This window comes from Penaeus monodon, chromosome 3 (genome assembly GCF_015228065.2).
Source record: "Penaeus monodon isolate SGIC_2016 chromosome 3, NSTDA_Pmon_1, whole genome shotgun sequence".
NCBI classification, from domain to species: domain Eukaryota; kingdom Metazoa; phylum Arthropoda; class Malacostraca; order Decapoda; family Penaeidae; genus Penaeus; species Penaeus monodon.
Window position 1 is genome coordinate 16,642,986 of NC_051388.1, and position 16,351 is coordinate 16,659,336.

At 32.0% G+C, this 16,351-nt stretch overlaps 1 protein-coding gene across 1 annotated transcript in view; it reads right to left on the reverse strand.

Annotated features, from left to right (window-relative positions):
- LOC119592618 (endoribonuclease Dicer-like) overlaps positions 1-16,351 on the reverse strand; it is a 61,157-nt gene that overhangs the window by 23,080 nt on the left and 21,726 nt on the right. Inside the window, exons 10-11 of the mRNA XM_037941507.1 lie at positions 8,718-9,498; positions 8,286-8,416 (exon numbers count right to left, since the gene is read on the reverse strand). Of these exons, the coding sequence (XP_037797435.1) occupies positions 8,286-8,416; positions 8,718-9,498 (912 nt within the window). The remainder of the gene's footprint in view (positions 1-8,285; positions 8,417-8,717; positions 9,499-16,351) is intronic.

Consider the following 16,351-nt stretch of genomic DNA (forward strand, 5'->3'; position numbering starts at 1 on the left):
ATTATTCAATATTAATTTCTATAGTCATCTTATTTAAATTAAATTCTCTTCATATTATTTAAATGGTTCATCTTACGATTATTAATTTATCAAGTATCTTTGTTTCTTATGATTGTAGTTGCTAGTTTCTACTGGGACAACAAACAGACTATATTTGTTTTTTATATAACTAGATATGTGCTAACTTGCCTCCAATCCCTATGAAAAAACTACTCTTGGATCATAAGATTTTACCGTGCCAACAGTCCTCACTTTTTCATTTTTGAATCACACTATACATATAATCTCACAGTATGCTGAGTACACTATCATATTGATATGGTACCATTGCTTTTACTAGATCAAGGAGTATTATTTTCTAAAGTATATATACTATTGACTGAATGGAATTATTTGTAGTTGAATATACTTAATTATATTTTTCCATTGATATATCAATAGCTAAAATCATTTTTGACAATCAAATTTTATATTATAATGTTATTAATATATATAATATATAATATCATAATGAATTCTATATATATCATCATAGTATATTTATATATATGTATACATATATAATATATAATATATGTATATGTATATATAGAATATGTATTATTATATGATATTTGTATATATATTATATGACTTATATATTTATATATGTTAAATCTGTATATAGTATATTAATATTAATATATATATCATTATATCTCTCTATATATATACCAGTCATATTATATCATTTCATAGTTATTACTTAATGTATATATATATAACTTAGTATATTATATATATCACATGTATAATATGATATTGTTGTCCATGTCATAGTAAATTATAATATAGGTATATGTCACTCAATCTATTTACCTTAATATATCAATAAGTATACTATACACACATATAGTATCTATATTAAATATCCAATCATAGTTATATATACAAATATAGATATCATATTTATTATACATAATATATCACTCTATATAATATATTATATATACCTATGTTATCACATATATATTATATATATATGCATTAAATATCTATCTATCATTTATATAGGAATATCAAATAATTTATAAATATAATATAATCTATATAATGATATATATATATATAGCTATATTATATTATACATATCATATAGTATTATAAATACTCTTATATTATATATAACTATATATGAATATCTAATATTTCATCTTGTCATATATACATTAATATATTAATCATTATATATTTAAATAATCCAATACTATATGGAATACCATACATACATACAGATATATTCACATATAATAATATATAGTTACATATCATCTATAGTATGCATTATTATGACCTTGTACATAAGCATAATCATAGATCACCTATGTGTACTATATACCATATATCCTTATTATGACAATACTATTAAATTACACATTTATTTGCATAATCATATCATATTATATAGGTATATATATATTGATAATATATATATATATATATATATCTATTATTTATAACCTCTGGTCTAAAAGTGTTTGATACCCAACACTTCCATAAGAGGCTGAGTTGGGGTTCCATGTGAAAGATTAAAGAATTATTCAAATTGAAAAAGTGAATACTGTTGGGCCGGAACATGCTTTGATTGATCAAAGTCAACTTCTCCTCTAGCATTTACCTGGTAGAAGTCTGGAGTCCTAATCCAACTTCACTAAAGTGCACTGAAGCTTAGTTGATCAGCAGAGTAAAGATTTAACCTTCGATAAGATAGTTGCACATACGCTTTTTCGACACAGGGAGTGGGAAGGATATGGCACATTCAGGTACTAAGATGCTGCTTTTGTTGAAGGTTCTCTCGTTGCACGTTTAGTTTCTTCTGAAGGTGGTACAGTGCCAACTCTTTCCTATTATGATATATGAAAATATATATGATATTGATCAATAAATCTATAAGTTACCAACTGCAACAATCTTAGCATATGATAAAATAACATATTGTCATATAAATGAGGTCTACCTATTAACATACGTGGGTGAGCAGATTCAGTCTCAGATGTGTGGTCAACATCAAGCAAAGGCTGAGCAAGGTTACATATTTGAAGGCCATATTTAGTTAGGTAGTATTTTTCGAAGGTCTCAAACCCTGCATCCGGAAAATCACTTTGTGGATTGAGATGAGTGCAAATTTCAGCTACATAAAATACTGAAAGCAAAATAATTAATTTAGATTAAAATATTTCAAAACCCCACATCACATCCTAAGGAAAAAAGAGAGAGAGATAAAAAAGAAGAAAAATAACATACACATACTAACCTATAATATGTATGTTATGCCAAAACAACTGTGTAATTTACATCAGTCATTTCCACACACAAGGAAAGGGGGTATCATAGCACACACCTGAGGCTGATCTTGATTTCTGTACCAAGGCATAACTACTGCATCCTCATAGAGATCATGCTGGAACTGAAACTTTTTCCTTGCATCATCCTGTGGAGGGACTGGTCTGGGGTCTCCTTCAGATTGGATCTCCTTTACAAACTCCCAATCAATGCCTTCACTTCCATTAACTGCAAAGACAAGAGAAATATTCAGATTTCAACAAGTCCATAAAATAAGAAACATACTTTGCACATTTGATAAAAAATATAAGCTAAAAGGGAATCATTCCTTTAATTTCATTCATACTTCTATACACCTTTCCTTGAATTCCTACAAAAGAAAGATACTTTTAAGCCAAAAAAGAAATGGAAACTAGAACTTACACTTGTTTAGAGTACAATGTAAAAAGCTGTTCTTGCATTTGTAGGATCAAACTTGATTGGATATTTTTTCCAGCCGTAGCACATGTGTGAAGGTGAACTTATGGAAGTACTGTAAGGCTGACAACTGATCTTGAGTGACATTAACCTTTCTTTCAATTTCTTGAACATGGACAACAACTTCCCCTGAACGAGTGAATACTGGAAATCCACTGACCTGAAGTGTGAAGATAAACATTAAGTAAAACTGTGAATGAATAAATGGACTGGTGAAATAAGAGGAGCAATAAGAGAATTTCATTGAATTCTAAATTACTTCTGCAGACTTACTATTACACATATAAGCATAAATTATACCAAATATCTATAAACATTTCTTTATCATAACTTTTAATTGTATTATGTTAGCAAATTCAAAATCTTGGATGAAGAGAATAGAATGCCCCCTTTGAAATGATTAGCAAAAACATTAGAATTCAAAATCTTGTTCTGTTCAAACAATGATTTTTTAGCTATGAATATCATGGAAAAATTTTCAATATATTGCAGACACCAAACATTCCATTCCAGTCAATAGTATATCTTACTTTAGAAGAACTAATACTCCTTGTATCTAGTTACCAAAAGCAATGGCCATATCAATATGAAGTGTAACTCAGCATACCTGTGAGATTGGCTTTGTTGTGATGATTCCAAATGAACGTGAGGACTGCTCTGGACGGTAAATCTTACGACCACGAGTGTTTTGTTTCATCAGGGATGGGGCAAGTTAGCACCATATCTAGTTTATAAACAAACAAATCTAGTCCTTGTTTTGGTTGTTCCCCAGTCAGACAACAGCAACCTACAAGTCATAAGAAAAAGATACTTGTCAAAATTTAAATAATACGAAGAGAACATTTAAACTATATGAGGGTTTACTTTAAATAAGATGACTATAGAAATTAATATTGTAATTTCGATAGCTAAAAATGCATTTACACAGATATATTTAATATACATACAGTGACTGATGCAGTTTTGTTTTCTCAACTTAGTTTACACATAGATGGCTTCGTAACTGAGGATTCAACTACTGTTAGCCCTACTCCTTGGTTATTATCATTATCATATCATTACTATAATTATCATTATCTCATCACTGTCATTACTATAATCAAATCACTATTATACTGTTTGTAAAGAAGTGGAGAAAAAAGAAATCAAGACTGGGCAAACAGGTGAGATAAGGCGAGTTTTCACTTACAGAGTCATCTATATGCACACAAAATTAAATAAAGTAAAATAAAATCAAAATGGACAGATTGGATCTCCTTTACAAACTCCCAATCAATGCCTTCACTTCCATTAACTGCAAAGACAAGAGCACTTTTGGGTGCCCATATGGTTTAACCTGTCACATGGGTTCTGTAATATTATGGTTTGTTATTTTACAACATGTTTAAGACTAGGTGGGAATAAGTTGCCAGAGAGCCTTAACCCTTTCCAACGGGTAGTATTCATAGTGCCTGGGCCTCGCTGCCGGGGCTTATATCGTCGCCCTAGCATGCGCGACCCACTCATGCCAAATACCAGCATCCCATGCCGTTTCTTCGTAATACTACGAAGATATGTTTGTATTTTTAGTTTTCATTATTTTCTAAAGTCTCTACTTGTGATACTTCCAGATAAATCGAGACTGAAGGGTATTTTTGTTGTTATATAGACTCCATAGTTGATCATCATTCAGTCTATAGTCTGATTAAAATAAGCAGTGTGCGGCAACATGGAGTTGAAATCGTTGGTTTGTTGCATTTTTTTTTTTTCATAGTAAAAATGAGAAAGTGTTAAAAACGACTTAATCACACTTTCAGTTGCAGAAAAATATTTTGCCGTGATTGTAAAAAAAAAAAAAAAAAAAAGAACTCATGGCATGTCCATACATACACCTTTGCATGTACATACATGCCCCTGGCAGATAGTCCTGCCATGCCATGGCATGTGCGTACATGCCACCCGTCAGCAAGGGTTAATGGGTACTCAACCACTACCTAGCATAATGAAGATGAAGCCCTGTGAATCATTGTGAACATGACAGACCCAACTTCTCCTATACTTGGTTACACTACTTATTTCAATTCCTTTCAATGGCAAAGGAATTGAACCATAATAAATGATAATCATAATGCACATATACATCTCTATAGTTTCATAGAAACTTCTAGAACAGTATCTTTACTCTTTCTGACTTACTAATATGATATTATGACGAAAACAGTTTGAAAGAGTGCTGTGGGTACGACCTGATACTGGTATCCCTGTGAGGGGGGCAGGGGGGCATTTGTCCCCTACACTGTTGGCCCCCCAAGGTCCACAATCTTTAACTATTTTAATAATTATAACTATATAGATCCAGTTTATACTCAAATATGCTCCTAGAATAACTACTTTTTCTAAATGTTTGTTCACTTTGCTCGGCTACATTTAAAAAAGTTAGGGTTTTGAAATATATTTAATATTAATATTTTGTGTTACTGCCACCAGCTTGGCGAACACTGGCAAATCCGAAACACTATTTGAACACATTATGAAGCTTTATCTGTTCTGAGCTTGGATTGTTTGTGATTCATCTACTCCTGAGTAGATATTTTTTTTTAAGCAACTGTATAATACAGCCAATAGCAAATAGTAAATAAATATATTCTTTCTTACATCTTTCAGTGGGCAGAAAAGGAGATGTCAGTCCTGAACTGAGGTAATGAGGTGTTAGGCAAAAGGGAAGCACCTTGTATCAATTACAAACATGCAACTTGGACTGATTAATATTGTGGTCACTACAAGAGGTTTGATAAGTTTATATCTACAACTGTGTCTTAATACAAATAACACACCTATTCATATAAGTATATATCAATTTTCCTACATAATAAATATAACACATTTCCTTTGAGAAAATATTAATAGGAATAATCAATGTAACATAAAGCATACAATCATGACTTTGTAGGAATAATCAATGTAACATAAAGCATACAATCATGAGTTCTTTTTCAATTTACTGATTCCTTGATAGACTAAATAAATAAGATATGGCAGAGTAGCTATATGGTAAACATCAATTTTTACATCCACATAAGAGTATGAATCATAACTTAAAAAACTGATTGTTTGCTGAAAAGAATACTCTTTAGAACAAGCGATACAATACCAGGTCACCACATTTTATCTAACCTTTTTATAATAATACTGTCTCCTCTTTGTTGTTCCTGGCCGAGGCATCCCCTCTGGCACCTGGTCATCAGCAGGTGGAGCACACAGGTGATCATCTAACTTCATGCTTTCCTTTCCTACTGGTTGAAGCTGATCGTCTAACTCTCCCATCTGATGAAGTCTTCGACAACACTCTAGAGCTGCAGCCATCTTAGCTAGTGAAACTTTGCTTTGCCATGGACCCTGCAAGAAATAGATTATAACTAAAATACTGTGAGACTTGATGTAGATATGACTGACTGGTAAGCCAGACTGTAGATTCTAGACTAGTTCAGTGAGTCTTTATCCTGTGAATGAAAATGTTTTCCTTCTTGACACTTACCTCAATAGTTCCTTTCAATGGTGAGTTGATGGGCAACATGATCTTACACTTGTATTTTGGTATTTCAACTTCTGCCTCTTCTATTTCTTCTACATCCCACATAGCAGTTAGACGAGTGAAAGTGTCACTTGGTAACTTAGCACAGTATCTACAGGGAAGGGGGGAATACATAAGACTGTGCAAAGAGAATGAAGGACCTCATATTCAATGACAAACTATATATCACATGATAACAAGAGGGAGAAATCTGAACAACAGACCTCCAGATGTAATAAAATAAATGACAGATCTAGTATAGTTAAAAGCCAGCTATAATTCTGTCTGTAAATTCTATAATAAAATACAATCTAAGCTCCCAAAATACCAAACTGATCAATACAAACCTCTTTCAAGTTGGAACCATTTCAATGTTCTGATCTTTTTCATCACTCAAACCAATTACAGCTTACTTGTTTAAGAGCCCTATAGCTGAAGCCATTGTAACAGCTGCTTCAGCTGGAGTTAAATAAGGGGCATGAGCTGCATTGGCTTCTGATGACAGAACCTCTCTGTCTGTGCCCACTTCAACACTGCCACAATGACTTACAAGCACCTTTAAGTAGAAAGTCAATATATCTAATTATAAAGTTGTCTTAAAGTATAATATACACAGAATAGAAGCTACCATTACAAAATTTTATTGCTGAAAAAAGTTAAGTCTTTCACATTTTCTTAGCAAAATAAAGCTTCTAATAACTTAGGAAGTATTCAATCAAATCTAGGGTTTTTTATGTGTCAAGAGATCATAGGAATATTCAAGTCTAGTCACCAATAAATAAGTGATACACAGATCACTGAAAGGCATCCGATTATTTTTTCTTTGATATTTATTAGCTATCCATAAATTTGCACTTACATTTATTAGATGAAAGATATACATATACATAAAAAAAAAAGTTTTCACCTGTTGAAATGCAGAATAGGTAGCCATGTCATGAAGAAAGCTGATCTCCTGGTTCTTCGTAATCAAGTGAAAATAGAAAGTGTCATGGCCTCTTGCTCGACCACAGCTATGGACATACGAGCGATAATCGGTGGGAGGATCAAACCTGTGGGAAAGAAAGGTAGTGATAACTACAGAGAAGAGAACATTTTCCATCATAAAGCCTTTTAATTTAATGCTTATTTAATGTATGTACATGCCATGCCACTGTGTCTCGCCCGTTTACCCTTTTCCTTGATTTATGAAAATATTTTTATGTTATCTTATGTTGTTGTTACTATTGTTTATAACATTATAGTAATTATAATTTCTATAATAAAAATAATACCATCGACAAACGTAAAAAAATATGTTTTTCCAGCCAATGCAAGGAAAAGTGAAATCTGGTAAAGTCACAAGGTCTACTAATTGACTCCTTTGTGTGTAAGCACTAGCAGAACCATTTATGTGTTGAGACATTTCACAAAAGAAGAAGAAGAAGAAGAGCAGCATTGGGTTATTAAGTTTTTGTACTTTGACTATTTCTATCTAGGCACTGAGAATCTGTGCAAAAGTGGAACCTTACCTTATACCAGATTACACTGTGGAACATCAATTCCTTCTTCTAACACACGTGTTGAGACAAGTATATTGCACTCGTGATGTCGGAATCTGCAAGATAAAAGATAGAATCTTTCAAGTTAATACAGACATTAGTATCCTGTTGGCTTTTCAACAGTCAGTGTATAACAGTATATCAAATGAGAAAATCATTATACTAAAATTAATATGGCCATAAGAATTTCTTGTAACAAAAATCTAACATCTGTATAAAATTTTATGAAATCTGATATCCAGTACTATCTCATAAAATCATTTAATAGCTGTATACCATATTCAAATCTATGATAAATGGGTTCGAAGTCTCCTTAGAACCCCTGAATCAAAACTCAAAAACATTTGACCTTTAAGACTGTAAAATGTCTAATCAAATGTTTCACCTCCTCTTACCTCCTGAGTACTTCCTCTTGCTTCTTGTGTTCTGCCTCTGCAGCCCTGGGATCTTCCTTTACACTTTCCTTGGCTTCTACTGTGTACTGGGGGAAAATCCAAGCAAAATCTCCCCCAATGTCGCTCAGTTCCTATATAAAGGTTATAAAAATATAATTATGTTCTAAACCACATATGTTGCCAAGTTTCTGTAAACACAGTCAATAAGTTAGCAAGGGTAATTGTGAGTAGATATATGAACTACAAATGTTCTCCAGATCCTGAAACCTTGTCTTTCTTGTAAATCAACCTAAGAACTTGCAAAATCTTGACTACATCTACTAATGTAACCGCAGGGTTTATAACATTTCAAAATAAATAGTAGTAATTGCTGTTTACCTTTATTTCTGTGAACATTAAAAAAAGCACAAAAACACAAGAATGCAATCTCACCTTTAATAGCCTGTATATAATCTTGGCCATGCTTCGATGATGTACAAAAATGAGGCCACAAACAGAATCAGGATCTTCTGGATTGTGGACCTTTACTTTTTCTTTAACATCATCTCGTCTTTTGCGTCCTTTACCACTATTTGGTAATAGCATGGCCAAAGTATCAGCCATGGCAGCTGCCTCTGATGACACTGTTTGTGTTGCGGGTTGAGTACCATTACTATTATTGGAAAAGGCAGCAGAATCAGAACAAATGGTTGTGTTCTGTGTTGTCCCTGAAGTAGAAACTAAAGCAGGATCTTCAGTGTTTTCCACACCACTGGTACAAGTAGGTAACTCCTGTTCATTTGGTGCAGAATCAGATGGAGTTGCAGTTTCATCAACAGCAGAAGTAGCATCTGCCTTGCAAGGCAGATAAGAGGTAGCAGAGGGAACAAATGTGTCTGATATGGAGCCTTCTTTACTGGAAGTTTCCACACTAGCCTGGCTTTGTACTGATTCACAGCTTTTATATCTATCACTAATGTCTTCACTTTCTGAATCATATTCACTTGGATCAACATGGCCATTCATTTTACTTGTAATGTCTTTTTCAGAATCCATTATATCATCTTTACTGCCATGCTCAAATCCATTGCATAGAGTCATATTTTTCACATTTTGTATCATGGCAGTGTCTAGCAAATCATTTTTGGCACTCAGAACTCCATTATGTAGATCACAGCTCTTAATGCTTTCTGTATCACAGCCATCTGTGCAAGATGATTCCTTAATATTAAGCCTACATAAACTGTCCTCTAATGCTGACCCATCCTCATCATTAGTCTTAGCAACTACATCTTCACAGGCATTTGAACAATATTGTGTAGTTTCTGGGCAAGTTTGTACTGTAATGTGCATATCATCAGCAGATCTTTCTTTCATACTGTGCTTAGTGAAGTCTACTCCATCTTCCAAGCTATCTTGTAAACAACTATGTTTGTCAATTACTTCAGCACAGAAGTTTTCAGTATTTACTTCAGTCATTCTTGACACATTCACTTCATGGTTATTACAATTTGCTTTAATCATACAGTTTTTCTATATCAGTTTGTATACGAACAACCCACAGCCTTACTTGTACATTTTGAGAACATCAGAAAGCAGTCTGATGTTTCTCCAAAATGTACAAGTAAGGCTGTGTCTGATTCGTATACAATGATATAGAGACTGTATGATTAAGCAAATTGTAATAACCAGAAGTGAATGTGTCAAGAATGACTGAAGAAATACTGAAAACTTCTGTGCTGAAGTAATTGACAAAACATAGTTGTTTACAATAGCTGTCAAGATGGAGTAGTTCACTAAGCACAGATGAAAGAAGACTGCTGATGTTGACTTCGTACAAACTGAATAGAAATATTGTTCAAAGCTAAATAGTGTAATAACGATGAGGAAAGGGGTAGCATAGAGGACAGTTTAGTAGCTTAATATTGAATCACTTGCACAGTGGCTGAGATAAAAAACAATTAAGAGTGTGATTACATAATAGTTCTGAGCAAAAATGATTGCTAGACACTGCCATGATAAAATGGAAAATATGCTCATGCAATGGATTTGACATGGCAGTAAAGATGAATAAGATCTGAAAAAAATTAAGTTAAAATGAATGGAAATGTGTTCCAAGGAATAATGATCAGGAAGTGAAGAATTATGTAGATATAAAGCTGGAATCAGTACAAAGCCAGGCTAGTGTAATTCAGTAAAGAAGCCATACAGACATTGTTCATCGGGCACCTCTATCTGCCTGCAAGGAAGACTTCTGTTTGATGAAACTGCAACCCATCGATACAAAATGAAAGGAACTATTGGACAGTGTTGGAAAAATGAGATCCTGAGCTATTCAGGGCAACACGTACACAACATTTGTTCTGATTCTGGACTTTCCCAATAATAGTAATGGCCAAACGACACAAAAATGCATCAGAGAGTGATGGACATACTTGCCATGTATAAAAGTGGAAAGGACGCAAAAGACGAGATGATGTTAAAGAAAAAGTAAAGGTCCACATCAGAAACCATTCTGTTTCCTCATTTTTGACATCAACTGCAATTATCAGGCTTAAAGGTGAGATGCTATTCTGTGTTGTTGTGCTTTTTTAATTGTCACAGAATAAAGGTAAACGCATTACTACTTTTCCATTGGAATGTATACGGGTTAAAATAATGTAGTCAAGATTTGAGTTCTTAGTTATGACAAAAAGACAAGGTTCAACTGGAGAACATTGTGTTCTATTCTCTCCATTTTGCAACTTATTGACTGGTTTACAGAAACGACAAATATGTGTTTAGAACATAATTATATTTTCCTCTATTCATATAGGAACTGAGCGACATTGGGGAGATTTTGCTGTTTCCAGTAAACAGTAGAAGCCAAGAAATGTAGAAGATCCCAGGGCTCAGTGAAACACAAGCATGCCAGGGAATACTAGGAGGTAAAGGTAAAACATTGATTGCATCGTCTTAAGGTAATGTTTTGAGTTTTTTAGGGGTTCAGAGACTTCGAACCCATTTATATAATTTGAATTGTTAAGCTATTAAATGATTTAATGAGTAGATGTATAAAGATTTATAAAATTTTATACAGGTTAGATTTTGTACAAGAAATTCTATGGCCATATGTTTCAGTATACTGATTTTCATTTGTATAGTTATACACTACTTCTAAACAAACCAGTACTAATGTCTGTTTACTTGAAAGATTCTATCTTATCTGAGATTTCGACATCACGAGGAATATACTTGTCTCAACCTGTGTTGGGAAGAAGGAATTGGAAGGTAATTGGTACTGGTAGGTTTCCACTGCACAGATCAGTGCTAGATAGAATAGCCAAGAAAAATTAAAGGAACCCAGGCTTCTCTTCTTTGGTGAAAGTTCAAACATAAATGAGTTCTGCTAGTGCTTCACAAAGGAGTCATTAGTAGAACATTGTGATTAAGATTCATTTCCTTGATTGGCTTAAAGAACATATTTTTTAGTTTGTCATGGTTTATTTATTGAACATTATAATTACATAAGTTATAACAATAGGTAAACAACATAAGTATAAAATATTTTATAAATCAAGGAAAAGGTTAAAAAGACACAGTGTAGCATGCATGTACAATAATTAAATAGGCATATTAAAGCTTTATATGGAAATGTTTTCTCTTAGTTATCACTACCTTTTTCCCACAGTTGACTCCACCGATTATGCTGTATTCATACTTGGGGAAAGCAGATTTCTATTTTCACTTGATTCGACAGACCAGGATATCACTTCTTCTACAGCTACCTACTGTTTCAAAGGTGAAATTTTTTTTTTTAATGTAATCTTCATTAATAAGAGTAAGTGCAAATTTCATGATAGACTAATAAATATCAAAGAAAAAATAATCACCAAGTGATCTGTGTTCACTTATTTTTTGGTGACTAGACTTGAATATTCTATGCTGTCTTGACACATAAAACAACCTAGACTTGTTTAAATACTTCCAAGTTTGAAGCTTTTTTGCAGATTGGCTGTTTTTCACAATAAAATTTTTTTAATGGTAGCTTCTATTCGGTATTATTTATACTTTAGAAACTTTATAATTAGTATATTGCTTTATTAAAGTCTTGTAAGTCATGGGCATTTGAAGTGGAACAGAAAAGTTTGTCATAAAGCCAATGCAGCTATGCCTTATTAACCAGCTGAGCAGCTGTACAATGGCTTCACATAGGGCTTTAAAATAAGCATGAATTGGTTTGAGTGATGGAAAAATGATGTTCATTGATGTTTCACTGAACATGTTTATTCCATCAGTGTTTTTGATCCTAGATGTATTTTATTCCATAGCTGTGGTCGAAGAATATAGTGTTCATGATATATTTCTTTATTTATCACTGATTTGATCGAAGAACCAGGAGATAGCTTGTCATGAATAGAGCTTATCTCATTTCAACAGTGAAACTTTTTTTCCCTTAGATACTGTGCTAATGTATATGAACTTTCATCTCAATTAATGTAAGTAGCAAAATTATGGTAGCAATAAATACAAAAAAAGTTAAATCATTTGGAGCCATTTCAAGTAATGTGTATCATTTATTGATGGTGAGCTCAGATTGGAAATACATATCTCTTCACACCATAAAGAAACCCATGATTAGTTGAATACAGTCGCTAATTATTGAACTATCAAGTCTAAGAAAAATTTAGAAGATCTAATTTTTATCAGGCAATAAAATTTGTAACTGGTAGCTCGCTTTTCTAGATGTATTCTTTAGCACAACTTCATAATTAGATTATGACTTCTACTCTAAAGTGTGTAAGATCATGTGTGCCACTGTGAAGTGGCACAGACAGAGGGTTTGTCATCAGAACACAATGAAGACAGATTATTTAATCAGCTAAGCAGTGTTACTGATATGTTCATGCTATAGAGCATTTTTAAACAAGTAAGTTGTATTAGTTGAGTGATGAAAAATGATAAGAACATGAAATTGTTTAGTCCAAGAAAGAGTAATTTTGTAAAATTGAATCAGTCATGAGTATTTTAGTTAAAATTGTACTTTTTTATAAATTCTCAGGACATGAATTTATATGCTGGAAAATTGTAAAATATATGATTTATTGTATTTTATTACACAGGTTGTTGATAATTATCTCCCTTGTGTGATCACTAAATCAGTCCAAGTTGTCATTGAATATAAGGTCTCATTTTGTCACAGTCTTATGTATTGCCCCTTTCTGCAACTGTGCATAAGATTAAAAGTAATTTCACTCGTCTATTGCTATTGCTGATGTAGAAGTGCAAATAGAAAGAGATAGTCCTGAAATGACAAAATACAATTAAGATCAGTTATAAAGCTTCACCATGTGCAAATGGAAATTGCCGTGTCAAGTGGTACAGTAAGCGAAAACATTTTCATAAGATTTAAAATCTATTTATCAAAATGTAAGCTGGCTTAAAGTATTCATATTAGAAATAAGGAGTTATTCTTAGTAATTTATTTGAGTTCCTGGCCATCTAAAGTTTACATATTAAATCATTAAGATTTGGAAGACCTTGGGTGCATGTTGGGACAATGCACTTCACCATAGAACAGGATACCATTGTAATAGATGATCACCCTTTTCAAATGTTGTGCCCGGTCATAGATGCCTGCATGACAGACTATATAGTCAGAAAGTAGTAAAAATGTGAGTTTTATGACATATGAGTTTATTGTTGCTTTTGTTATTTTTTATGGAAAATATCTTTTCAATGAAAGGAATCAAGTTTTTAATACTGTTCAACTCTTATAGTGAAAAAAATGCATGTCACAATATAGCACTTTTCATGCCATATGCTTATTTATTTAACTTGCTGATCAATGACGAAATGCAGTTATTGAACAAGAATCATTCAGCAAAGTGATGTATCAATGCAGAGCTTTAGTAAATATGTTTCACATATCGAAATTAGTTTCGCAAAGGAATGGTGATTAATGTTTAATTATGCTAGGAAAAATGCAAACCAGACATTATATGAAAGTTGCCTCGCTTATTTGTATTAAGACATAGTGTAATATACAACTTATAGAGACCTTAGTAGTGACCCACAAAATACTCCTGTCAGTTTGCATTATTGAAGTGAACAGTGAGGACTTTTGCTAAACTCAATCTTCTAGTTAGGCTTATATTCTTATTCTGACCCATTGTAAGTTGCAAAGAACTATGAATAACCTTATTTACTTTGCCTATTGCTGTCTTAACAGTTGCTTTAAAACCATAATATTACGGAAGATGATGACAGGAGAAAATCATATGCCAGAAAGATAGCTCATAATGTTTGCAAATGGAGTGTTTGGATTTAGTGTCCAAGCCATTTTGTAACTAGTTAACAAAAAAACTACTCGTAATGATAAATATATCTTAAACCTGATTTCATCTATCTTTCCGACAATTAACAAACATTAAAGTACTTATTAGTAATCATATGAGTATAAATGGATTCTTAGTATTATAATATTAAAAGATATCTAACATTGTGAACTTGTTAGGATTCTGTGTACTGGGGAAACAAATGCACAGTCACATGTGTTATAAACTAATCTTGTAACATTTGCCATCAGAACAATTACAACTAGATTTTATCGTCCATTAATATCATATTAGTAATGTCTCAAAAAATTACAAGTATCTGTTTTCTATGATAGTTGCTTGCTATGAAAATACAGGATGATTATGTTGTTATGATATACTATATATGTTGAATTCTTTGCCAATTATGAAAATTACAAATAATAGTGAAAATTATAAGCATTGTCTCAGTCATTTTCTACAGAATTCACAAGTTGCTATCATCTTCATATGATAGGATTGCTTTGTTAGTACCAGATTAATTTGCTAACAGTAAGCATATAAATGTATGGATAATGATGATTTATATATGATTTTATGATATTATGCTAAATGTATATGTATGCAGAAGATTTGAAGTTCTAATTTTTTGCTTTTTTTCATTTCTTTATCAATTCAGTTGCTAAAAAAATTAAATTTGAACTAAAGTGGATTAAGTTATTGTAAAATGTTGCTCATTGTTATAGAAAGAAAAAAATGTCAACCAAATCATCTTATTCATTTCCGCTTACATTACTTACTTAATTTTATTTCACACTTAGACGTGAATAATGATCAATAGAGTTTGTATAAAATGAAAGAAGTTAAGTACTCAACAGTTTTCATTTCCATTACTATTCTGAAGTATTTCACAATGTAGAACTAAGGAAATATAAGAAATAAAAATCAAAAATGATTCCTACAAATCAGTAAAGTATTTTACTATTATGGATTAAACGTGAGTCATTATTCTTGTTTTGCATTAAAAGTATTTTTGAAAGGAATCAAGGAATGTACTAGAAGTCTCACGATATAAGGATCAGTTCCAGCCTATATATTCTATTATCCATGGAAAGAGTCTAATGGCTCGTTGGCAACTGATATTTCCTTGCTTGTGCTTAAATAACATGTTGTAAGGAATCAACATACATATAGAGAATCACATGTTTATAACTCATATGTAAAAAGTTCTTTCTTTGCAGCTTAATGTAAGTGAAGTAGTTTGATTTGTAAGGAATCAATCTGTCCATTTTGCTTGTATTTTACTTTATGTGAAATTTGGATCATCATAGATTGATTGGCATAAACTGTATACACCTATAATTGCCAGTTATATTACTTTTTTTCTCACTTCTTTTCATACAGCATAATAGTGATTTGATTTATATCATAAATATGTTGTAGATTTATGAATGATATTTATAATTAATAAAGTATTGCTTCAGCAGTAGTTTAGATCCTTGAAAAGCAATCTATTACAACTAAATAGTGAAATCATGCATCAGCCTTATGAAAATATTAACTAAATCTGTGTAAATGAATTGTCAGCCTATGCTGAATGTACAAATCAGTAATTGTCATGTCATCGTTATTTATATAAACCTCATATGTAAGTTTACAATTGTTCTTTAGTATTATTTAATTAATGATCAAGTATCTTCTTTCATTAAATGATAATAGGTTGTAGTTGTTACTGACAACCAAAAACAAAGTGAACAGAGTATTCCTCTTTATAAACTAGAATATTGCTAC